The sequence below is a fragment of the Anolis sagrei genome, chromosome 2 (genome assembly GCF_037176765.1).
Source record: "Anolis sagrei isolate rAnoSag1 chromosome 2, rAnoSag1.mat, whole genome shotgun sequence".
Lineage (NCBI taxonomy): Eukaryota > Metazoa > Chordata > Lepidosauria > Squamata > Dactyloidae > Anolis > Anolis sagrei.
Window position 1 is genome coordinate 70172684 of NC_090022.1, and position 24320 is coordinate 70197003.

General features: G+C 42.6%; 1 protein-coding gene across 4 annotated transcripts in view; it reads right to left on the minus strand.

Annotated features, from left to right (window-relative positions):
* ACY1 (aminoacylase 1) overlaps window positions 1-15472 on the minus strand; it is a 31465-nt gene extending 15993 nt beyond the window's left edge. The window contains exons 1-3 of one of the 4 annotated variants that reach the window (XM_067463610.1): window positions 15233-15472; window positions 9398-9525; window positions 1628-1692 (exon numbers count right to left, since the gene is read on the minus strand). In XM_067463610.1, coding sequence (XP_067319711.1) covers window positions 1628-1692; window positions 9398-9515 — 183 coding nt within the window. In that variant the 5' untranslated portion in view covers window positions 9516-9525; window positions 15233-15472. Of the gene's footprint in view, window positions 1-1627; window positions 1693-9397; window positions 9547-9663; window positions 9761-15140; window positions 15162-15232 lie in introns of those variants that run through there. The other 3 variants (XM_067463609.1, XM_067463611.1, XM_060765842.2) reach the window with 3 other exon arrangements.
* Window positions 15473-24320: the final 8848 nt, after the last annotated feature.

Sequence of the window (24320 nt, forward strand, 5' to 3'; positions counted from 1 at the left end):
CAGCTAATTCAAAATAGAGACAGCATCAGCACTTTCTCCACTGCGCTGGATATTATATATTTTATTAACATTTATATCCCACCCTCTATCTGAATATGTCAGGATGCTAGACAATACAATTCACTTAATTTAAAACAGCATGAACAACAAAATGTTTTTAAAGCACTAAAACATGTTAAACAATTCAGTAAGTTAAAAGAAAACTGATTAACACTGGTTAAAACAATTTGAAACAATGTGCAGATTTGTGTAAAAAATTGATCTATTGGACAGCCAACTACTGAAAATCTAGAACACTCTTAAACACACAATATATTGTTGAAGGTTATGGCCATGTTCTTGAATGCTTCTAGAACATGGCCATACAGTCCGAAAAACCTACAACAACCCAAACAGACAATACATTCCATCAGCCCCATGGCAATCTATAGTTGGGAACTATGGGAGCTGTAGTCCCTCAGGAGGGCACCAACTTCCTAATCTTAAATCTTGGAAATGTTTTCCACTGCACCTCTCAATATGCTCCAGTCATACTAGTTAGGGCTTGTAATAAAAAAAAAATACTTCCCTAACATCTGCCTACCTTTGATATAATTCATAGAATCATAGAATCATAGAATCAAAGAGTTGGAAGAGACCTCATGGGCCATCCAGTCCAACCCCCTGCCAAGAAGCAGGAATATTGCATTCAAATCACCCCTGACAGATGGCCATCCAGCCTCTGCTTAAAATTCAAGGGAACCTAATGGAATTAAATATCTTCAACAATGACCAAAAAAGCCTCATCCTTTCAAGGAACTTAGGTTCCTTACAAGGAACCTATGGGGTCCCTTCTTTCTCAACTGCCACCCTTTTTAGTTTCATTACTGATTTGTGAGATAAATTAGGCTGGAAGATATGCAACTGGTGCAAGGATACAAAGTGAGCTTCTTCAGTAATTGGGGATTTAAACGCAGATACTCCACCAAATTTCCACAAAGGATGGGGGGAGTCTTGCTAGCTTGATGATAGGCCTTAGCTCTTGGAAGTCAGTTGAAAGACAATGGAAGAAATTCACATAGAATCACATAATAATAGAATTGGAAGAGACCACATGGACCATCTAGTCTAACACCCTGCCATGCAGGAAAAGCACAATCAAAGCACCCCAACAGATGGCCACCCAGCCTCTTTTTAAAAGTCTCTAAAGAAGGAGCTTCCACCGGACTTCAAGGCAGACTGATTAACACTCAGCGATGAGGTCTCTTTCATGTGTAGCTATAGCAGCATGAAAGTTACTTCCCTGTGGATGTGAACAAGGTGAACACTGTAAGTGGTTTAGGGACTACTCCCATTACTAGCTTCATTTGGAGACTACTCTCATCCAATCTCTCTCATATAATACTTTAGAGTTAGGGAAGTCCAGGCAGCCAAGGACAACACATGAATACACACATCACAGTGCATAAGTCTCACTCCTGCAATAAGGAAATCAAAGACATGGAACCATATGTGTGACCAGAAATTGATAACACCTCTTTCTCTTCGAATCACAGGTACAGTGAGAGGCCATGCAATAGCAGGTTAGGCATGGCTAATCAGACATCCTGAAAATCATCCAGATAGAGGTAATGATTTCTCTGCTTACCTCCACCTTCTGACAAGGCAGGTCAAGTTCAGAAGCTATTCTCTCCAGGAATTTTACAGCTGTGTCTGAAAGAAACCACCATAAAGGCCTTAAATGTCAAGGGAACATCTCTCCAAAATTCAACCAGCATTCAATCAGTATCATTAATATAACCTTTACAAAATCTATCTGCTCTGTGCCCCTGTAAAGTGTTAGAAGCAGTACATTGACCCAGCAGTAACTGACAAATGAAAGCGAAATACTGGACAAGGGTTTCAAAGAAATTATTTGGAAGAAAGGATCTTGCATCCATTGCTATTTGCTGACATTTCTTCAGTACATACCAGAACTCATTTGTTTGGCCCTGATATTTTGCATTAAACATGGCATTTATCTACTGAATATTGGAAGGAACTTCTTGACAGTGCAAACAACCTACTCCATTGCATAGAGGGGTGGTTGGGTCAAAAACAGATCTGCCTGCTGGAGATGCTTTAGTTGGAGACCCTGCACTGAACAGGGGATTGGACCTGATGGCCCACAAGACCTCTTCCAATTCTGTGCTGTTAGGTATTTTCCGGTAAGTATTCCTAAGATCAAGAAGTACTGACAAAAAAAAAAACAAAAAAAAAAACAGCAATTTGCCTTACTGTGTTGGATTACTGTCATTCTTAGCTTTCTTGTCCAAGATGGTACCCTCCAGTTCTCTCTGAAACATGCCAGTAAAGCAGGGAAGAGTTTTCGAGCACCAGAATTTCTACAGACTCCTGAGCGCTAATAAAACCATAGAATTTTGGAATACTATTCAAGCTGATTCTTACAATGAGGACTCAACAAATCCTATCACTACATCATCAGCAACAGGTTTTCTTCTTCCATGTTGGAAACAGTAAACTTCTCAAGACTCCACTAGTTATTTGTTATGTATATAATTGCTTACTGTGTTGTGGTATGCAATTTGACCTTAACTCCTTGTTGTGGGAGGGGCTTCAGACCATGTGATCAGGTCTGAGCTTGTTCAGAACTCAAGACTCTATTTTAGAAACTGTTATGCTTTAGACTTCAGTAGAAACAGTTCAGTTTAGACTTCAACACAGGAACTGTATGCTTTAGACCTCAGTAGGAACAGTATGCTTAGAGACGCTATTGGACTTTCTCTCCTTCTACCATCATCGGAGGTCGCCACGACCATCCCAACGCGATTTGCTCTATATACTGGGTCCTAGGGAAGTGCACTTGGAAAGCACCAGATGCAGGGCCTTTTCTATTTCTGCCCCTGCCTTATGGAATTCCTTGCCTCCCTATTTGAGAGCCATGCGTGACTTAGGGCATTTTATCCTAGAACTTAAGACCTGGCTTTTTACTAGAGCGTTTGACCCATGTTAATTTTATTATTTGTATGTATGTGTTTTATCCTGTATAATTTCCGCAATGTAAATCGCCTGGAGCATCTCGGATGGAGGGCGATTAATAAGTAATTAAAGATTATGATTATGATGATGACTTTCAGACTAGACAAAGACTCGATTAGACTCTTAAAACAGAGAGGTGTTTTGGACTGTGGACTATTGATTCTAAGAATGATACCCCGTGTTACCTACACAGAGACACTACTCCAAATCTACTTGTAACTGGATTGATATGCAAAGTATCCATAAGCCGAATACATGAAGTTTGTGAGTAAACAAATATGTGATTTGAAGGGAGAGTAGATGTTTATGGGCAGCTGAAAAAAACACTTCTGAAACTCTGCTGAATATATATATATATATGTTTGTGCATTGGCATATCTTTGTGCATTGCCATATGTTTGTCCCTAACTGCTCAAAAACATACCTAGGTACATCAGTTTTACAGCTGAAAGACCTAGTTGCCTTGGATAAATGCTGGTGAATGCCATTTTCCCCAAAAGGTTATGACTCTCTAGCAGGTCATGCTTTTACCAAGAGGTTATGACATCATTTTTCAAAAGGTTGTGACTTCTAACACAGTCATGCCTTTCCATCTATTTTTACCTCCATAATTATGTTTAGTATATTTTAGCTTATTTCAGTTTTTAAACTGTTCAACTTGTTTTAATGTTATCTGCCCTGAGATCTTTTTGACATAGGGTGGAGTATAAATATTGAAATAAACAAATAAATATAACCCAATTGGAATTTTCTTTCCTACAGAACTATTAAAAATCCATCAATATAGATTTGCCTTGTACCTCACGACTAAGTCCAGAGCTATGGAGACTTCACTGCAGCAACAGTGAGAACATTCCAAAGACGGGGAACTTGGGTCAAGCATTCCTGCAGTGTTTTCCTAGCAAGGGAAAACATATGGGCAATTTCTACAAAACTTATATAAAGCAAGTGAATCCTGACAAAGTTAGGACCAAAAAACTGTACTCTAAAAGTGCCAGGTCCTGTCTGATCTTGAAAAGTAAGCAGGGTCAACCCTGGCTAACACTTGGATGGGAGACCACTAACAAATATTGTGGGGCAGCCATATCCATGAGTCTCAGGATCTCACATGGATACAAAAAATGCAGATCTGATGTCTGTGGAACTCTCTGCTCTGGAGTATGGTAGAGGCTCCTCCTTTGGAGGCTTTTAAGCAGAGGCTGGGTGGCCATCTGCCAGGGGTGTTCTGAATGTGATTATCCTGCTTCTTGGCAAGAGGTTGGACTGGATGGCCCATAAGGTCTCTTCCAACTCTATGATTCTATGAGTTGAAGAACTCACTGTAACTCTACTGTAGGATATAATTCAGTGGCAAGAACTGGCAAAACCGTCTTGGGAGTATTCCTTGCCTAAGAAACGACACAAAATTCATGGGTTTGCCATACACCAGCAGGCAACTTAGATGTATGTATACACACTTGAGAGAGTTAAACTTCTTGTAAACATGTCCCTCCTTTGGGGGCCAATTTCTGTTTCAGAACTTTTATCACAGGTCTCCTACATTAACAGGGGAAAACAAAAAGCGGGGATTTAATTCCCCCACCCTCTGTGTACTCGCAGTCATTTCCTTGACCAAAGAAACACAAAACAGACCTTAAGTTTCCTTTGAAGAATTCTCCCAGCAGGGCTTCTTTAGAAAAACAAAGGGGGAAGGAAACATTTCTCTTTCATTCCTCTAACTCCTTCCTGGAGCTTTTTGGCCCACCTTCACATAGCCCTTCTCTCCTTGGGCACAGGGAACAATCCATTAAACTAAATTCTGCCTTGCTGGGAAATCCCAGAAGGATGCAACACAGGCTGTCTAATAAGAACTTCACGGTTTCAACGGATGTTGCCATGAATCTAAAGTCACAATTTTCTTCATCAGGACCTTTTTCATGAAAAACGAATCTGGCCTTTTCCTGCTTGTTTTGCAAAATGACTGAATACCATATTATTTTGAAAAATGAATGAATAGTAAAGGTTTCCCCTGACATTAAGTCCAGTCATGTCCAACTCTGGGGGGTGGTGCTCATCTCAATTTCTAAGCCAAAGAGCCAGCATTGTCTATAGACACCTCCAAGGTCATGTGGCTGGCATGATTGCATGGAGCACTGTTACCTTCCCGCAGAAGCTGTACCTATTGATCTACACACATTTGCGTGTTTTCGGACTGCTAGGCTGGCAAAAGCTGGGCCTAACAGCGGGAGTTCATTCTGCTCCCTGGATTCGAACCACCAACCTTTCGCTCAGTAAGTTCAGCAGCTGTGCCACCAGGTGGCCACTAAATAAATGTATCTTTCTTTTTCCTCTCAAATGACATCTTTCCAGAGTAACGATGTTTTAAACATCTCAAATGGATGAAAGGAAGTCCTAAATATTTTACACCAGGCCTCCCCAATTGTGTGCTGTCCAGATATGTCAACTATAAAAATTCAGCAAGAGTAGTATAGCTGACAAGTGGTACCAGGAGTTGTAGTTCAACATATCTGGAGAGGATAAGGTTTCAAGATTCCTAAAACTGGCTACTTAGCATAATGGATGCTTGATACTAAAGTTTGCTTTAATAAAATGTACTACATCATGGACTCAAAAACACAAAGAAATGAATCCCAGAGCAAATCAAGCTTCAACTCTCCCTGGAAGTCAAGACAACTATACTGTCCTCCTTGGCCAAATCATGAAAAGACACAACTCACTATAAAAGATAATAATGTTTAGCAAGGCAGAATGCCCCTTGGAGCCCCCGGTGGCACAGTGGGTTAAAGCACTGGGCTGCTGAACTTGTTGACTAAAAGGTCGCAGGTTTGAATCCAGGGAGCAGCATGAGCTCCTGCTGTCAGCCCCAGCTTCTGCCAACCTAGCAGTTCACAAACATGCAAATTGAGTAGATCAATAGGTACCGCTCCGGCAGGAAGGTAACGGCACTCCATGCAGTCTTGCCAGCCACATGACCTTGGAAGTGCCTACGGACAACACCGGCTCTTCGGCTTAGAAATGGAGATGAGCACCAACCCCCAGAGTTGGACACAACTGGACTTAATGTCAGGTGAAAACCTTTACCTTTACCTTAAGGTAGTATGCAGTAGGAAAAGAGGAAGACTAGATTTCAGAAGGATGGATTCAATCAAAGAACCCACGGATGCCCTGAGTCTCTAAAATCTGAGCAAGCCCCTTGAGGATAGAGTGACTTGGAGGTCTCCCATTTATGGGGTTAACATAAATTCAACTTGACTTGATGACATTTAATGACAATAATAATCCAACAAAGTTTGCTAAAACAATCAGTTCATATCCATTTCCAATGTGTTTTAAAATGACTCAGCAATACTATGCTGTCTCTTACGATCTATCCAAAACCAACATGAAATGCCTGAGTGAGCTGCCTGAAGCCTACAGAAACTCAGTTAAATCCACCTGTTACTGTGCCCAGCATTTGGATTCCAGTGCGCACTACAAGAGCACTTCTCCCTCTTGTATGCAAAATGGCAAATGCATAAACTCAACACATGCACAGTGGGTTGCATGCCAAGGTTTTGTGAGCATCCAATTCGCTTAATTTCCAGAGCTGTCCCACTGGCTTCACTGACCCAAGAGGAAACTTGCCAGCTTAATCTTGAGTCCACTGAGTATGAGGGACCACCTGACTTTGACTCAGTGCCTGTCTGAGCAAAGTGGATGGAAGCCAATGTATAATATAAACAAAAGGGGGGAAATTTGTTCCAGCTTAACTAACTTGGTTGTTCAATGAATACAGATTTATTTCTGTTGCCATGAAAACAAGGCTTAAATCTCCATACTTTGTGACTTGTTAATACTTCAGGATAACAGAGAGGAATTATTCGCCTGAAGTGAGATCTGGAATGTGGACTTAATACAGAATTAAAGTACAAAGGGCTTCTTGGGCAAATAATTAGAAACTCATGGCTGGAATCACTGGGTTGTTGTAATTTTTTCGGGCTATATGGCCAAGTTCTAGAAGCATTCTCTCCTGACATTACACCTGCATCTATGGCAAGCATCCTCAGAGGTTGTGAGGTGATCTAGGAGCCACCAGTCTTGCAGTGGGTTAAACCCCTGTGCCAGCAGGACTGAAGACCGACAGGTTGCAGGTTCGAATCCGGGGAGAGGTGGATGAGCTCCCTCTATCAGCTCCAGCTCCTCATGCGGGGACATGAGAGAAGCCTCCCACAAGGATGATAAAAACATAAAATCATCCGGGCATCCTCTGGGCAATGTCCTTGCAGATGGCCAATTCTCTCACACCAGAAGCGACTTGCAGTTTCTCAAGTCACTCCTGACACGACAAAAAAAAAAAGTCCAAATCTGGGGTGCGGTGCTCATCTCAATTTCTCAGCCAAAGAGCTGGTGTTGTCCATAGACACCTCCAAGGTCATGAGGCCAGCATGACTGCATGGAGTGCAATTACCTTCCCGCAGAAGTGGTACCTATTGATCTACTCACATTTGCATGTTTTCAAACTGCTAGGTTGGCAGAAGATGGGCCTAACAGTGGGAGCTCACCCTACTCCCTGGATTCAAACCACCAACATTTCGGTCAGCAAGTTCAGAAGCTCAGTGGTTTAACCTACAGTGCTTCCAGTAAAAAACCAGTGGAAGGTTATTGTTCTGGACAAGGAACACGCCAAGAATCCTGGAGGAACAGAATGAATCGAGCACAGAACAGAAGTTTTCTTCGCACACAGATTGGCACTTGTCCCAAATGGGATAATGTTTCTGTATGTTAGCAAATATTTAATTCTGATTTAGTAGAGGGAGTGTCAAAATGGATAAAGGAAACAAGAGCCAAAGTCCTGTGACAGCTATGAACTCGTGAGGGGCATTAAATAGGTTGTTAATTCTTAACCTCCTTCCAGTGTAAGTGGATTGGGGGCAAGGGGTCAGTTGAGCCTTGAAGAACATTTCCAATCTATTAAAAAAGAAGAACAACATCATTTTTCACACTGGATTTTTCCTGCCACCTGTAAAGTAAATTAGAGTTACATAGTGGCAAAGCCCTTAAATGTAGAGTGCTATACAAACATTCATTTTTCACAATCATGAGAATTATAAATGTAATTGTATATAATTTTCTAAAAGTGCTCATTCTCAAAAGCCCCACACTCAATTCTATAATCTACGACAAATTTTAAAAACTGGATTACTTTTGGTGTGAAGATTTCAGGTCCCAACATGAAGCTAATTTCCCGAGAGTGTCAGTCAGGACCCTAGCAGGTTTCTTCTGCTTCCTCGCACAATGAGGGCCCTTTCTATCTTTAAAAACAGAAGCTCCATTTGTCATGGCATAAAAAACAAACAATTTGACAAGAGAAACAAGTAACTGGCTCTGAATGTTCAATGGGACTTTTGATACACATTTATCTAATAGCATCGTATTTTTCCAGCAAAGTACTTTTGAAACTCAAGAGACTTTTCAGAAGCAGATTGTTATATACAGCATTGTAGAGGCCTACTGTTCAAAGTGAGGGCAGGCAAAATTCCCACTGAGCCCTTGAAACTCTGAACTGGGAGCTTACACACGTTTTTAAATGGCTAATAGGTGCTGATACTGCCTACTGATAAGCAAATCCCACAAGGTTCAGGCAAGTAAATACGGGGCGGCAGCCATCAGCATGTCTAATGATGTCTCATTGTTGCTTTACTATTCATCTACCCGAAATCACTTGGTGCTGGCAGGTAACCTCTGAGGATGCCTGCCACAGATGCAGGCAAAACGTCAGGAGAGAATGCTTCTGGAATATGACCATACAGCCCAAAAAACTTACAGCAACCCAGGAAACTAAGCCTTTTTCTCTTAAGATTATCATTTTAAAAAATCAATCACATGATATAAAGTGAGAGGAGAGGCATTCTCCAGCAGCTCCATTACTTTGCAAGTAGTTTCAAGTGCGGAGAGACAAAGTACATCACAAAACACATGTTGGAAGTGACTAAATAGCAAAATTTTAAATGTATTAAAAGTGCAGTAGTGCTCCACAGACACTTTCAAGTTACATTCAAGATAATTCATACAGAATAAAACAGCACAGAAGGGCAACTGGATGGAGGGCCTTCCATTTATAGTGCAGATGACAAGATGCATTCAGTAAATCACAATCAGAACCAGGTGAGAAAAATGCAATTCAAATTATTGTTCTTTTTTTTTTTTAAAAAAAAGTTTGTTTTGTTCCCTCTGGCAAATGATGCAAGAACATTATCCTGGCTGGAAAAATAGATGCCCTCCCCTGAGTTGCTAATTGTGTGATGTCCCTATACATCCCTGCCAATAAGAGTAGTGACTGAATAGGCTGCTGCGCAAGTTTGCTTTCCTGAAATCAAAGAAGAAAAGCCTCCCTCCATACCATAATCTGGCTCAGGCTGGACCGTCTTGATTCTCAGATATTCTCGGAAGAGTGTGACTGAGGGGTCTTCTTTGGGATCCTTCTCCCCTTGTTTTCGGGGGTCCTTCTCTGGCAGCATGTTAGCGTTCCTGGATACACAAAATCAGAGCCTTTTGTAAAATAAGAAAGACAGACAGTAAGCAAGGGCAGAGAGAAAATGAGAAAAGGAAAATATCACTTTTCCTTACAAGTACAGGCAGTCCCCAAGTTACAAACTTTCAACTTACAAATGACTCATAGTTAAGAACGGAGGTGAGACAACAGGAAATGAGAGAAATCTACCCGTCAGAAGTGAAAGTCACTCCCAAAAGAGTTGTCATAGGAAAAAGGGGTCTCCACTAAAGTTTCATCACAAATCCTTGTTTCCGTAACAAGCTAAATTTTTCAAAATCCAATTATCATAGGAACATAAAGTGAGATGAAATTTTCCGTACAGAGGCATAGGCAGCAAAACAAATCCCACAGGTTCATTAACCCTTCCCTAAGCTATGCACAGGAGCCCCTGGAGGCACAATGTGCCGGCAGAATGCTGACTGACAGATCAGCGATTTGAATCCAGGGAGAGCAAGTTGAACTCCCTCTGTCAGCTTCAGCTTCCCATGCGGGGACATGAGAGAAGCCTCCCACAAGGATGGTGAAACGACAAACATCCGGGAGTCTCCTGGGCAGCGTCCTTGCTGATGTCCAATTCTCTCACACCAGATGCAACTTGCAGTTTCTCAAGTCGCTCCTGACACAGGGGAACAAAAGCTAAAAAGTATGTATTTTGGATAGAGTTATACTTTAAAAAAATACCTGTTCCAACTTACAAATTCAACTTAAGAACAAACCTACAGTGCCTACCTTGTTTGTAACCTGGGGACTGCCTACCAAAATGGAACTGTGTTCCTACAGGTACTAAATTACATGAACCACACTTAATTCCTGTTCAATTCTCACTTCACCTGGGGCTGCAGCAGTAAGAGGAAATTGCCATCTTGTTACCAGGTAGAACAGATAATTGATTCATAATTTGAAAATGTACCTGGATAGCCCAAACTCTAATAATAAAAATGTCCTGAACATATCTCTCTAAGGCAGGCATGGGAAAACTTTTTAACTTGGGGGCCGCATGGCGGGACGTAGCAGGGTGGGTGGGCTGGGAGGGTGCGTGTTGATGGTGGATGGGAGAGAAAAAGTGTGCCCATGGGACCCTGTATTACTTTCTCCTGATATAGAAACCTAGAATCCTAGAGTTGGAAGAGACCTCCAAGGGCCATCCATTTCATCCCCCTGCCACGCAGGAAGGCACAATCAAAGCACTCCCGATAGACAGCCTCTGTGGAAAAGCCTCCAGAGGAGACTCCATCACACTCCATGGCAGCTTGTGCCACGCTCAAGGAAGCATGTCCTAATCTTTTTAGTCGAATTTCTTTCCCTGCCATTTGAACCCATTGCTCCCTTGTGCCATGGTCTCTAAAGCAGCAGAAAGAAAAAAAAGGGAGAGAGGGAAGGAGGGAGAAAGTGGGAAGGAAGGATGAAAGGTTGGAAGGGAAGGAAGGAGCAAAGGAGAAAGAGGGAGTTAAGGGAGGAAGGATGGAAGGAGGAAGGAAAGAAGGAAGGAAGGAAGGAAGGAAGGAAGGAAGGAAGGAAGGAATGAAGGAAGGACTGGATGGTGTGAGAGAGGAAGGCCTGAGAAAAGAGCCCAAGGGGCCACATCTGCCCCCCAGTCCTGGGTTTACCCATACCTGCTCTAAGGCATACATTCAACATTATCTATGAAGTTCAATGCTAGAAGAAATCATAATTTCTGCACCTCAAAGCAAAAGGATTGAGACCAGGGCTTTCTTTCTACTCCATAGCACCTAGGACTATGATCACAACATTAATTCAAGAAATAATGAAATTATTTCCCCAGAAACAGCTTCCTGGTGAATTCAAGTAGTGCTGAAAACAAGCAACTGATACAGCTTTGAAATCAGTGCTAACTATTGGAAGTTCATCATAACAAAAGGTGGATGGATTTTTGGAATACCTAAAAGACTGGAAAGCTAACTCAGTGTGGCAGAACAGTTGCCATTTTTTGGACACAATTTATATGTCTTATATATGTGCTGTATTGGGGGGGGGGGGGGTAATACAGTCTAATATCTAAACTCAAAACAGAAAATATGTTGGCACAGTTTTGTTCTGCGGAAGAGGAAATCTGAACCTGCTATATTAGTGCCTGTCATGTTAAAGGCACAGCACGCAGATCAACACGTAGCTGATCTAACTTGGAACAGATGGAGTCAAAACTCCTGTTGAGAGAACTCATGTAAAGCTCCAGACACCATGCTCTCAAGTAAAAAAAAAAAAAAAAAACCAACATTATATGATACTATAAAATCAATAGCAATATTTTAGAAATCATTATAGAAACTTGAGTTAAGGGAGATAGGCAGGACAAATGGCACGGCCAAGGTCTGAGAAACCAAGGTTAATATCTCTGCTCAACCCCTAGGTGACTTTGGGTGAGTCGAACTCTCTCATCCTTAGACAAAGGCAATGGAAACTCCCTCTGAACAAATATTGGCACTCTCGCTGAACCAATTTTGACAAGCAAAGCCTGTGATAAGTTTATCTTGGGACCACTATAAGTTGGAAATGAAGGCCCACAGAGGAAGAGGAAGAGGAGGTGGCATGAGTAGGGAGAGAACCATAGAAACATAGAGTTGGAAGAGACCTCGTGGGACATCCAGTCCAACCCCCTGCCAACAAGCAGGAAAATCGCATTCAAGCACCCCCGACAGATGGCCATCCAACCTCTGTTTAAAAGCCTCCAAAGAAGGAGCCTCCTTCACCACACTCCAGGGCAGAGTTCCACTGCTGAACAGCTCTCACAGTTAGGAAGTTCTTCCTCATGTTCAGGTGGAATCTCCTTTCCTGTAGTTTGAAGCCATTGTTCCATGACCTAGTCTCCAGGGCAGCAGAAAATAAGCCTGCTCCCTCTTCCCTATGACTTACCCTCACATATTTATACATGGCCCTCATCATGTCTCCTCTCAGCCTTCTCTTCTACAGGCTAAACATGCCCAGCTGTTTAAGCTGCTCCTCATAGGGCTTGTTCTCCAAACCCTTGATAATTTTAGTCACCCTCCTGTGGACACATTCCAGCTTGTCAACATCTCCCGTCAACTGTGGTGCCCAGAATGGGACACCGTATTCCAGGTGTGGTCTGACCAAGGCAGAACCGAGGGATAGCATGACCTCCCTGGATCTAGACAGGCCAAAATCCCATTGGCTTTTTATGCTGCCACATCACATTGTTGACTCATGTTTAACTTGTTGTCTGCAAGGAGTCCAAGATCCTTTTCTCACGTACTGCTGTCGTGTCACGCGTCCCCCATTCTGTATCTTTGCATTTCATTTTTTTCTGCCTAAGTGGAATATCTTGCCTTTGTCCCTGTTGAACTTATTTTGTTAGTTTTGGCCCATCTCTCTAATCTGTTAAGATCATTTTGAATTCTGGTCCTGTCTTCTGGAGTATTGGCTATGCCTCCCAATTTGGTGTCGTCTGCAAACTTGATGATCATGCCAAGAGGATGAGCACAATTTGTGCCATAGGAGAGAGCAGAAAGAAGGTGAAGACTGGAATTAATTTAGCTAAAGAAACATATTGAGGGAGTGGTTTCTTCAAAGGTGTTGGAAGAAAGCCTACCTTTCATGAGGAGAAATTGGCATGACCTATGGGTGCGGGCAGGAAGAGTGATGGGATTGTGCCACAGGCTGCCTGCCACAAGGGAGAGCACAGTTATCTTTGGGCAGGTAAATTGTGGGTGGCTCCCTTTTGTGAATGTAATCCTTAAAGCCAGACTAAGGAAGCAATGGTTAAAGGGCCTTGAGAAAGAAAGAAGCTCTAGCCTGGAGAAAAAGTTTCAGCAAAATAAAAAGAGAAGGGTTTAGCTATGGCGTTGTAGAAGCAGCATTTCTTAGGGGACAGTGTTAGCCGGAAACGGGCAGAGTGGACAAGAAGGTCTATGACACTGGGGCACCTACACCAGTGCTTCCCAAACTCTGGTCTTCCAGGTGTTTTGGACTTGAGCTTCCAGAATCCCTGGTCATTAGCCAAGATAAAGGAGGCTCCTGGAAGTTGAAGTCCAAAACACCTGCAGGACGGAAGTTTGGGACTCTGTAGAAAGGAGCCCCAGTGGAACAATGTGCTGCCAGGACTGAAGACCAGCGGGTTGGAAGTTTGAATCCAGGGAGAGCACGGATGAGCTCCCTCTGTCAGCTCCAGCTCCCCATGTGGGGACATGAGTGAAACCTCCCACAAGGATGGAAAAACAACAAAACATCCAGGCGTCCCCTGGGCAATGTCCTTGCAGACGGTCAGTTCTCTCACACTAGAAGTGACTTGCAACTTTTCAAGTCACTCCTGACACAGCAAAAAAAAAAAAAAAACCCCTGGAGAAATTACACTATGTAACATGAACAGAATTTTTTTTCTCATTTTGTTATATAGTGTTATTATTGTTATGCTACTTTTCCTTTCTTAAAAGACACTCAAAGTGGCTAAAACAATACAATGTACCAAACCTAAAGTACGTACATAAACACTAAAATAGAATTAAATACAGAACTATTTAAAAAACAAACCCCTTAAAAACCTATTAAAACGGTTAGACAATATCCCCTGGCTGGGTCTTACTTTAAATCCGGTTTCTGCCTCCTGCAGAATTCTGGGGTTTGTAGTTTAGGGAAGAGCCTTTCACAGCCTCACTAAACTACAAACCCCAGAATTCTGCAGAAGGCAGAAAAAGGACTTAAAAGTGGATTCATTCTCTAGTGTGATTAGAAAGGTTCTTCTTTAATATATATAAAGCAGCTGGTAGGCTGTTAGGAATTGTGGGAGTTGATGTCCAAAACACCTGGAGGGCCCAAGTTTGCCCAGGCCTGATATAAAGGGTTTAGCCTGTGGCTGAGGATCCCACAGGGCACTTCAAGTGGCGTGAAAGTGCATTCATTCTGCAGTGTAGATGGATGCACCCAGGCCTGGACCCTGGTCAACAGGGTGGATTGTAAAGGAAGGGGACAAGCCAGGGCGGAGGGAGGGTGGAGAGGCTCAAGGATTGCATTGTGGTGCCCCATCCTTGTCCTGACACTTGGAAGGCACCAAGGCGACCCCCTTCCTTCCTTCCTTTCTCCCTCCCTCCTTTACTTTCTCCTTTCATTCCTTCCTCCTTTCCTTCTTTTCTCCCTTCCTTCCTCCTTTCCAGCCTTGCCCTGACACATGGGAAGGCACCAATGAAACCAACTTCCTTCCTTCCTCTTTTACTTCTTTTCTCCCTTCCTTCCTCTTTTCCTTTTCACCCCCCTCCTTCTTTTCTCCCTTCCTTCCTCCTTTCCTTTTCTCCCTCCCTTCCTCTTTTCCTTCCTTCCTTCTTTTCTCCCTCCCTCCCTCCCTTTCTCTTTTCCTTCCTTCCTTACTTCCCCCTTTCCTTCTTTTCTCACTCCCTTCCCCCCTTCCTTCTTTTCTCCCTCCCTCCCTCCCTTCCTTTCTCCTTTCCTCCTTCCTTCCTTCCTCCGTCTCCTCCTCGCTGCTGCAGTCTCCTGCCTGGGTCCCGGCTGAGAAGAAGTAAACAACGTGTTCCGCAGGCTCCGAGAGGCGGCCAGTCAGCCGGGCGGGCCTTTCGCATAGCCGTAGAGTTGGGAGAGACCCCCAGGGCCATCCAGCCCGACTCACTTGGACACACAACCCAAGCCCTCTCGGCAGACGGCCACCAAGCCAGCAAGCCAGGCTCTGCTTGACCACCCCTCCGCGCTTTCGGTCCTCACCTCTCCGTTGGGGCTGCTGGGCTGGGCTGTGCTGTGCTCCGGGCGGCAGTGGGGAGAGGTGGACTGGTGTTGTGCCTGCTCCTCCTCCTCCTCCTTCCCTGCCTGGCTCTGCCTTCTTCTCGCACGTGGAGAACAGCCAGTGGGCTTGGCTTGGCTGAGGAGGCAGCTTTCGCTTTCGGGGAAGGCAATCCGGGAGGGAGGTAGGGGTCCCCGTGAGCTTGGCTTCCCCCGTGGAGAATGAAGGGATCCCCTTCCTTTCCCCGGGGGAACTTCGGAGGGCGAGGAGGCGCCTTCTCCTCCCTGCTTAAAGGGACCACAGCCTCGTGGGTCGGCCCCTCAGAGGGGCACCCCCGGCTCAAAGGTTAGGGAAAGGCGTCTGCACTGAGCCGTGAATGCAGTCCCGCACCCCTTGGACTGGCCCGGCTCAATGCTAGGGAAAGGCCTGGAGTGGTCCTTGCACGAGGTCTCCAGAGCCTTCTGCTCACAGAAGAGTTCGGGTGCTAAACGACCAATCCCATGGTTCCATGATTCCATAATATTCCATAATATTGAGCAATGGCAACCCAAGTGGTTTCAAACTGTGTAGGTCAGGCACGGGCTGTTAGGAGTTGTGGGAGCTGAAGTTCAAAAGACCCGGAGGGCCCAAGTTGGCCCATGCCTGGGTTAAACCAAGCTCATATAAGAGATACAGGCACATACATAAACAGCAAACACAAAAACACACTCAGTAACAAAACAAAAACACAACATATCTCATGAAAACCTTTGATTCATTTTTTTAAAAAGATGATTTATTACTTATTTCACGTAGATGCAGAAATTTCCCATTATCTTCATATGACACACCTATTTGCTGAGGCATTTTGGAAGATGTAATAAAAAATAACATTTCATATCTCTGCCTTTACAAGTAATGCAAAGGCAAAATGCTGGCCTATCTGACATGGAATGAATGAAAGCATAATAGGTTATTTTGAGAGTTTCAAGTGTCATTCGCATCTGTGTTATTTCAATTTCACAAGAGTGTTTTATTCTCCAATTGTAAACTGAGAGTGGAAAGCTAAGGAAGCCTTGATGATAAAGCCACTTAGAGAATCCATATCAGATGTAAGATTTTGGCATACAGATCGCATTTTGAATCACTAGAGCACTGGTTCCCAACCTGTGGTCCATGGACCACCAGTGGTCTGCAAGGATAAAAATAGGGTCCGCAGCCTCACCAAGGAGATTCCATGTGAACATGAGGAAGAACTTCCTGACTGTGAGAACCGTTCAGCAGTGGAACTCTCTGCCCCGGAGTGTGGTGGAGGCTCCTTCTCTGGAAGCTTTTAAACAGAGGCTGGATGGCCATCTGCCAGGGGTGCTTTGAATGCAATATTCCTGCTTCTGGCAGGGGGATGGGATGGCCCATGAGGTCTCTTCCAACTCGATGATTCTACTACACCATTGCAATGAGAGCGACTCAACTGGAGAAGCTCTCTTATAGTGCCGAGGCTTATTAAATATGGTTTTCTGTGAGCGAGCAGATGGTGACTACTGGATGGCATATGTTCTGTATCAGAAACCAGAGCTGATGTGGTATATCCAATGCAATTTTCTGAATCAGCACCCCAAATAACCAAACTGAATCTAAAGTTGACCAAAAACTGATTCGTAACCCTTTTGGTACTCATGTTGGAGAGTGGTTCCTGGTCAAAGTGGTCCCTGGTCAAGTGGTCCCTGGTCAATAAAAGGTTGGGAACTACTGCACTAGAGTAAGCCAATTGTCTCCATTCTGTAGATACAATTTTGGAAAAAAAATTCATGTCAGGAGCGACTTGAGAAACCAAGTTTCTTCTGGTGTGAGAGAATTGACTGCCTGCAAGGATGTTGCCCAGGGGACACCCGGATGTTTGATGTTTTGCCATCCTTGTGGAAGTGTCCTCACATGGGGAGCTGGAGCTGACAGAGGGAGCTCATCCCACTCTCCCTGTATTTGAACCTCTGAGCTGCTGGTCTTCAATCCTGCCGGTACAAGGGTTTAATCCATTGTGCCATTGGAGGCTCCTTTTGGGCTCCTTGTGGATTGAATAAATAAATTGCTGCTTAAGTTTCCAGGCACAGTACATATTTGTGGGGAAAGTCTAATTTGCATTATTATGTACAATAACGTACAACAGAATCGTACTCCATATTATATACATACACACACATATATTATGCACAATAGTTTTCACATTACAGAACGCTTTGAGATGTGATTCCTTGTGACTCTGAAAAAATCTGTCTCCTAAATTATTTATGAATTGAACCTTATGCAATAGAGGTTGGTACACTCAAAATGGCCAGACTGTCAGTATGAGTCACATCTTCCTTTCAGAGCTGCCCTGGCCTAGAAATCTGTAAGTGTTCCTAGACTTGCGTATGTGAGAACAAGGTGAAAATGCCTGGGAAGGTAGCATTTCTCTCTTTGATGGCCAGGAAAGGAAGGCAGTGAACTGGACACAGAAGTAGGGGCAAGTCCACGAGAGGCACTCCCCAAGTGTAGCTGGCTGGGAGAGGAAACAAAACCCCTAGCTGTCATTTGCCTGTTTTCTGTGCCTGAATAATTGCAGGAAATAAAACACAATAAAAATAAAAACCAAGGAGAGGGAAGCAGAAAAAAAGGAGAAAGAGTAAAACAAACCAACCTCCAGGATCCAAAGTGGAAGAACTGCTGAATGGCCTCTGTCTGTATGCCTTGGATGTCAAAAACGGCATTGAATGTTTGCTGTGTATGTGTGCACTGTGATCCACCCTGAGTCCCCTTCGGGGGGAGAAGGACAGAATATAAATGCTGTAAATAAATAAATGGATAGTGTTAAATTTAGCACCAGAAACTGCTGGAACTAGCACCTTTAAACATTGGAGACGTGTCCATCCATGATCAGATTGCAACAACAGGAGGCAATGGCCTATGAGACTTGGCAGGGCATACTCTTTTGGGGTTTTAGATTTAACCAAGTAAACCTAAAATATTTTGCTGGAGGAGGCAGAGTTCAAGATGTCCCATTCCTACATTTGACGTACAGGACTGGTTGTTGACTTACCTGAACAGTGATAATGGGATAAGAACTGGCTGTGTATCACCTCCAAGATCTAATCTCTGCTCTCTTTTCCTTTGCATTTTTTTGCTTGAAACTACCACCTCACTTGTTCTGTGCTTAGGTCAGTCCCAGTCTGAACTGTAAGGATTCATTCTGTCCTATGCCTTTTCCCAAGAACCAGAACATGTGAGTGAGGTCCAATTCTCAGTGTACACTTGTTTTTTTTTAAAAAAACTCAAATCACAGTTTGCATTCTAAATTAAATTAAAATACGTATACATTTCCTCCTCCATGATAAAATATAAAGAACATTTAAGCCAGTCAGGAAGAGGATGTTGGCATCCCATGTGATTTTTGTGAAATGCAGATTATTATCATCTCAGGGGGATTCAAATGTGAAGGTTCTGTGACTTGTTGCATCAATCCCTTCTAGCTATTGGCAATGAATTTGGTTTGTTAGCCAGGAACACTAACACATAAATGTTAGTGTTTTTCATCTGATCTCGGACTCCCTTTTGTTGCCTCAAACAGGGGCCATACAGGGTTTTCTGTGGGAGTTTTGTGGTTTATTATATCACTCAGATTTCTTTAGGGCTGCTTGGTGAATTCCGTTGGTTTGATAAACTTGCAGCTTCTTGCCACTTCTCCATAATACTACTTATAACACTGGATAGGTATCCAAACATGTTTACCTTGGATGTGGCATATTGCCTCAGTTATATGTGATTAGTGAACTTAGTTGTGTTTACTTACAACTTGATGTTTCAGATTATTCTGTTATGTATAGCTTCTAGCTTTTAAAGGTGAATATATACATGCATATCAGAACTAGAATGGTATAGTAGTTTGCATGTTGGACTACAACTCTGAAGAACAGTGTTCAGATCCCCATGCAGGCAGAGATATCAACTGAGAGACTACAGGGAAGTCACACTTTCAAAACCTGAGGAAGGCAAGAGCAAATCCCCTCTGGACAGATCTTAATAGCCCCTAGATAGGGTTACTGTAGGGTCACCATAAGTTAGAAGCAACTTGAACAACATTGTCCCCAGAATAGCTAGGGAAGATTTCAATTCGAAGATATTCTCAAGTACCTGTTATGCATACAGCCATTTCTGATACTAGTTTCTTTTATTAAAAACCCAATTCAGGCCTGTACTGCTTAAAAAGAAGAAGAAAAATACAAAACAGACTTTTTTGTAAGGAGGATGTGAATGGGCTAGACACTCTCATTGCTAACCCAACCCTTGGCTTAAAAATAGACTTGCCACTACACCAGGTGCTTTCTTCAAGGGTCTGGAGAACAAGCCCTATGAAGAGCAGCTTAAAGAGCTGGGCATGTTTAGCCTGAAGAAGGGAAGGCTGAAAGGAGATATGATAGCCATGTATAAATATGTGAGAGGAAGCCACAGGGAGGAGGGAGCAAGCTTGTTTTCTGCTGCCCTGGAGACTAGGACACGGAACAATGGCTTCAAACTCCAAGAAAGGAGATTCCATCTGAACATGAGGAAGAACTTCCTGACTGTGAGAGTTGTTCAGCAGTGGAACTCTCTGCCCCGGTGTGTGGTGGAGGCTCCTTCTTTGGAAGCTTTTAAGCAGAAGCTGGATGGCCATCTGTCAGGGGTGCTTTGAATGTGATTTTCCTCCTTCTTGGCAGGGGGTTGGACTGGATGGCCCACGAGGTGTCTTCCAACTCTATGATTCTATGATTCATTCCTAAAAGCAAACTTGAAATAAGGCATTAGTCACAAAGTTGGAAGACCACAGGGGCCATCCAGTCTGACCCATCATGAAGAAACACATTACCTCTGCAGCCACAGTGTATACAGAAAAATGAGCATAACCCAATGATAGCTATAGTAAATAGACTAGCTATGCCTTCTGGCTTTTAATAAACAAGTTTAATCATGTTTGTATTGAGCAGCCTTCAGGGAAATGTTGCTCTGCCAACACTCTCCTGATGCATGGAAGAAACAGCCCTGCACCATGTTCGCTTTTGCTAAGTTTCCAGGCAGCCTCCCAAACTCTCTATTGTGATAATGTCGTATTTCCCAGAACCAGAGGTCAATGTCCTCCTCATTCAGTGCTGCAGCACTGGCTGCAAATGTGCCTTGAATTGTAAGCATCTACTTGCACTGGCTGTGACAAGCCTGACTATATGCATTGCAAGAAAATCCTGTGCACCCAGCTGCCAACTTGGCCCTTGGAGGAGGCCAAAAAGGTTTTGAACTTCTGAGGTTGGCATTAATCTGCATTTCTCACTGGTTTCAAGAGGTTCAGCATACCCCAAACATCAGTAGAAAAAAGCATATGCAGCACACTTTTAAGAGAGAAGAATGCCAAGTATTCATACTTCATGCACCCTTGTTACACTGGAAGCAGCAGGCAGAATGCAAAAGAGCATTTTACGCACTGGCTGCTTAAGAAATATATTCTGTACTCTATCAGCGCACCTACAGGACAAAGCAGGTACCACAAGCTATCAGTACAGAAAAAGTTAAGACTATTCTAAATTTGTTTAAACTATTTACATGGCAGATTGCTGTGAGTTTTCCGGGCTGTATGGCCATGTTCCAGAAGCATTATCTCCTGACATTTCGCCCACATCTATGGCAGGCATCCTCAGAGGTTGTGAGGTCTGTTGGCAACTAGGCAAGTGGGCTTTATATATCTGTGGAATGTCTAGACTGGTTGTCAAATCCCCCCAGGCAGGAAGCAGCCGACTTTGATTCTGCAAGGCCATTAAATGCTAATCAAGGTGGCCAATTGCAACATTCTCACTTGCCTCAAACAGAAAAGAGTTATTTCCCTCACCTTGGACATTCCACAGATATATAAACAGCACTTGCCTAGTTTCCAACACACCACACAACTTCTGAGGATGTCTGCCTTAGATGTGGACGAAATGTCAGCAGATAATGCTTCTGGAACATGGCCATACAGCCTGGAAAACTCACAGCAACCCTGTGATTCCCGCCATCAAGGCCTTCGACAACATATTTACATAGCTCTTGATATAATACAATATTACAGTGGGCAAGTGCCCATGTCTTCTTAAGTACTCATAGTATTGACATTGAATACAACATGATACTATGTCTTATCGCCTTCTTTTCAATAATTTCTCTTTTACTAGTCACATTCCAAAAAATTCAAAGTAAAATAAATATCTTTGTCAATTGGAAAGTCATATTTGCTGCTTTTGGTTATATACTCCATTCCAATTATAGTACAATATCACGTATTTCAAAGTGCCACCCCTCATTCAGTAAATCTGATTTTGTCCTGCACATTTCACTGTAGCAAGCCAGTGCATCTGCCATTATCCAGTTTCAGCTGCACCTTGATTGTTCCATTCGTGCTTGATTTTTATTTTAAAGGATAGCTTTATTATGCTTTTAATTAGATTATGCTGTTTATACTCATTGGGAGAGTATAGTCCTTGAGAGCCCAAAGTGTCAGTACAGAGTGGAAGAGTATAAAAGGCATACTGATCTATTCAGGCCTTTGATGTAAAGAGACACCTTGTTTCTAGCTTTTGGAAAATGATAAAATTGTAAAGATGTTTGGTGAATATGTTAATCACAAAAGGAGACAAAGGCTCAGTTTGCAGTCACTGGCGCCTATGCATATCACTGAATCTGGTGTAAGTAGAATTGGCGAAAGTAATTTCATGATCTAAGAAAGCAATAACTGACGTTAGTGAGATGTTATTCATTGCTAAATTCCATTCAATTGCTTTGAAAGTTTGTGAGACTCTGTGCAGGAAAACTAAAGACATTTTTGTCCCTGAATGCCTGTCCTAGTTGCTATTCTAAATAAATAAATAAACAAATAAATAAATAAATTTCTACATTTGGACACTTGCGCCTCAGCAGTGGCAATGTTTGGAATACTATAGTAACTTTTATAGTGATAGACAATGAAAACTTTTATTGATTTTATACTAGTTGAGCTGTCATGGTTGCATCTAGATCAGAGATTCGTGGCCTTCTCGAACCACATTTTGCACAAATCCCAGTACATGCAGTCCATGGGTTACAAACATCCAACTTACAAACTACTCTTATTTAAAAATGGGAGTATGAGAGAAATCTACCCTCAGGAAGGGAAAATCACTCCTGAAAGAGTTACCATGGGAAGAAGGGGTCTCAACTGAAGCTTTATCATCAATCCTTGTTTCCATGAGGCAAATTTTTCAAAATCCAATTATTAGAGTGATAGAAAGTGAGGTGAAATATTCTGAACAGGGGCACAGACAGCAAAACATACTCTACAGGGGTGTTAACCCTTCCCTATACTATCCAAAGCTTAAAAGTATATATTTTTGGATGGAGTTACACTTAAAAATTGTACCTGTTCCGACTTACATACAAATTCAACTACAGAACCTATTTTGTTTGAAACACGGGGACTGCCTGTGTTCTCCATTATGTGAGACTGGAAGATGAGTTGGAAATAGAAGTGAAAAAAAAAGATTATTCTTCATTCACCTTTGACAGAAAATAAAATGTTGGGTTTTTCATAATCTGGTGTTGTCTTAAAATAATTATTGCCATCTAATCCTTTAATAATTACCTTGCGCACTGTACCATTTAAACCTCTTGTGGACTTTGCATCACTTTGGATCTTGGCATCACTACCTCGTTTTATCTCTACTGTTTCTCATGTTGAAATTTTAAGCATAAGGCAATTTTCTTCGATGGCATCCTGTAAGGAGACTTCCCAAACCTAAGAGTCCAGCTAACTAATTCATCTGATAGTAGAAGAGAATTTCCTCATTACCCAAAAACCCAGAAACATCCATCAGTGTCCTTTCTCATGTCTGAGCAATAGCACCACAAACAAAAATGCACATCTGTAAAAACTGAATAAGAGGCTATAAGAAAACACACACAAACACCACTCAAATGGGAACAGACGTCAGAGGGCTGGGAGTTGTAGTTCAGCAACGTGTTGACAACTACACTTTGCCCATCCTTGGTGCAGATCTTATCCTTTTTCTGGAGTTATTTTGAGAGAAAGATAAAGAGCAGAGATTCAATTTGACCTTCACCTACATATTTACACTGGACATCTGGGAGGGCTACATGTCGAGCAAAAGTTTGAACAACTCTCCCAAAGTTTCCCTCTCCCCTGTGATATTCAACTGCCACTGAGAAAGCTCTGTGAAGACACTGAGAAAAAAGTATTTACATCAATAATGCCTGCACAAATCACTAAGAGAACTGCAAGCAAGAAGAAAGCTACATTTCTGTAATTCTCTTAAATCTGTATTATGCTTTCATAGCAAAAATTCTCCAATTCCATCCTTAAAATTACTTACTTTTCCAAACAAACCATTGCCTTCACCATAACAACTCACCCACAAAGCTCTCACACCCTACTTGAGATCTCTGCTCAACTCCAAAATACCTCACACCTCGTTCAGGTGAGTGAGCTAATTAAATCCTTAAGTCAAAGAAGAAGCTCAAGGAAGAAAATATGATACCTTATGCCAGACTATTCAGATAAGTTTTTTAAAAGTGGAGCCTGAACTATTCAGTGCGCAAATAACAACAGAGAGGCCATTACCTGGAAATATTTAAAGATGACTGTAGTTAAAATGGAGGGCATATTTGCAAGACTAGGGGTGGGAAGAACATTGCGGACAGGTGCCAAGTAGTAATGCTCAAGAACAACAAAAAGGTCTTATTTTAGTTGGATCCACTATATCAGGTACTTTCATGTATTTCCCCACAGGTAGGTGTTGTTGTGCACCTTCAGGCTGTTTCTGACTTATGCCAATGCTAAGGTAAGCCTATCGTAGGGTTTTCTGGAGAGGAGAGAATGTGATTTATCTAGGGAAATCAATGGAGTTTTCATATCAGAGCAAGAAACTAAATGAATCCTGATCTCCAGAACTGAAGTCCAACATTGAAACCACTATGCCAGGGGTCCTCAAACTTTTTAAACAGAGGGCCAGGTCCTCAAACTGTTGGAGGGTTGGATAATTTGAAAAAAAAAACAAAACATGAATGAAT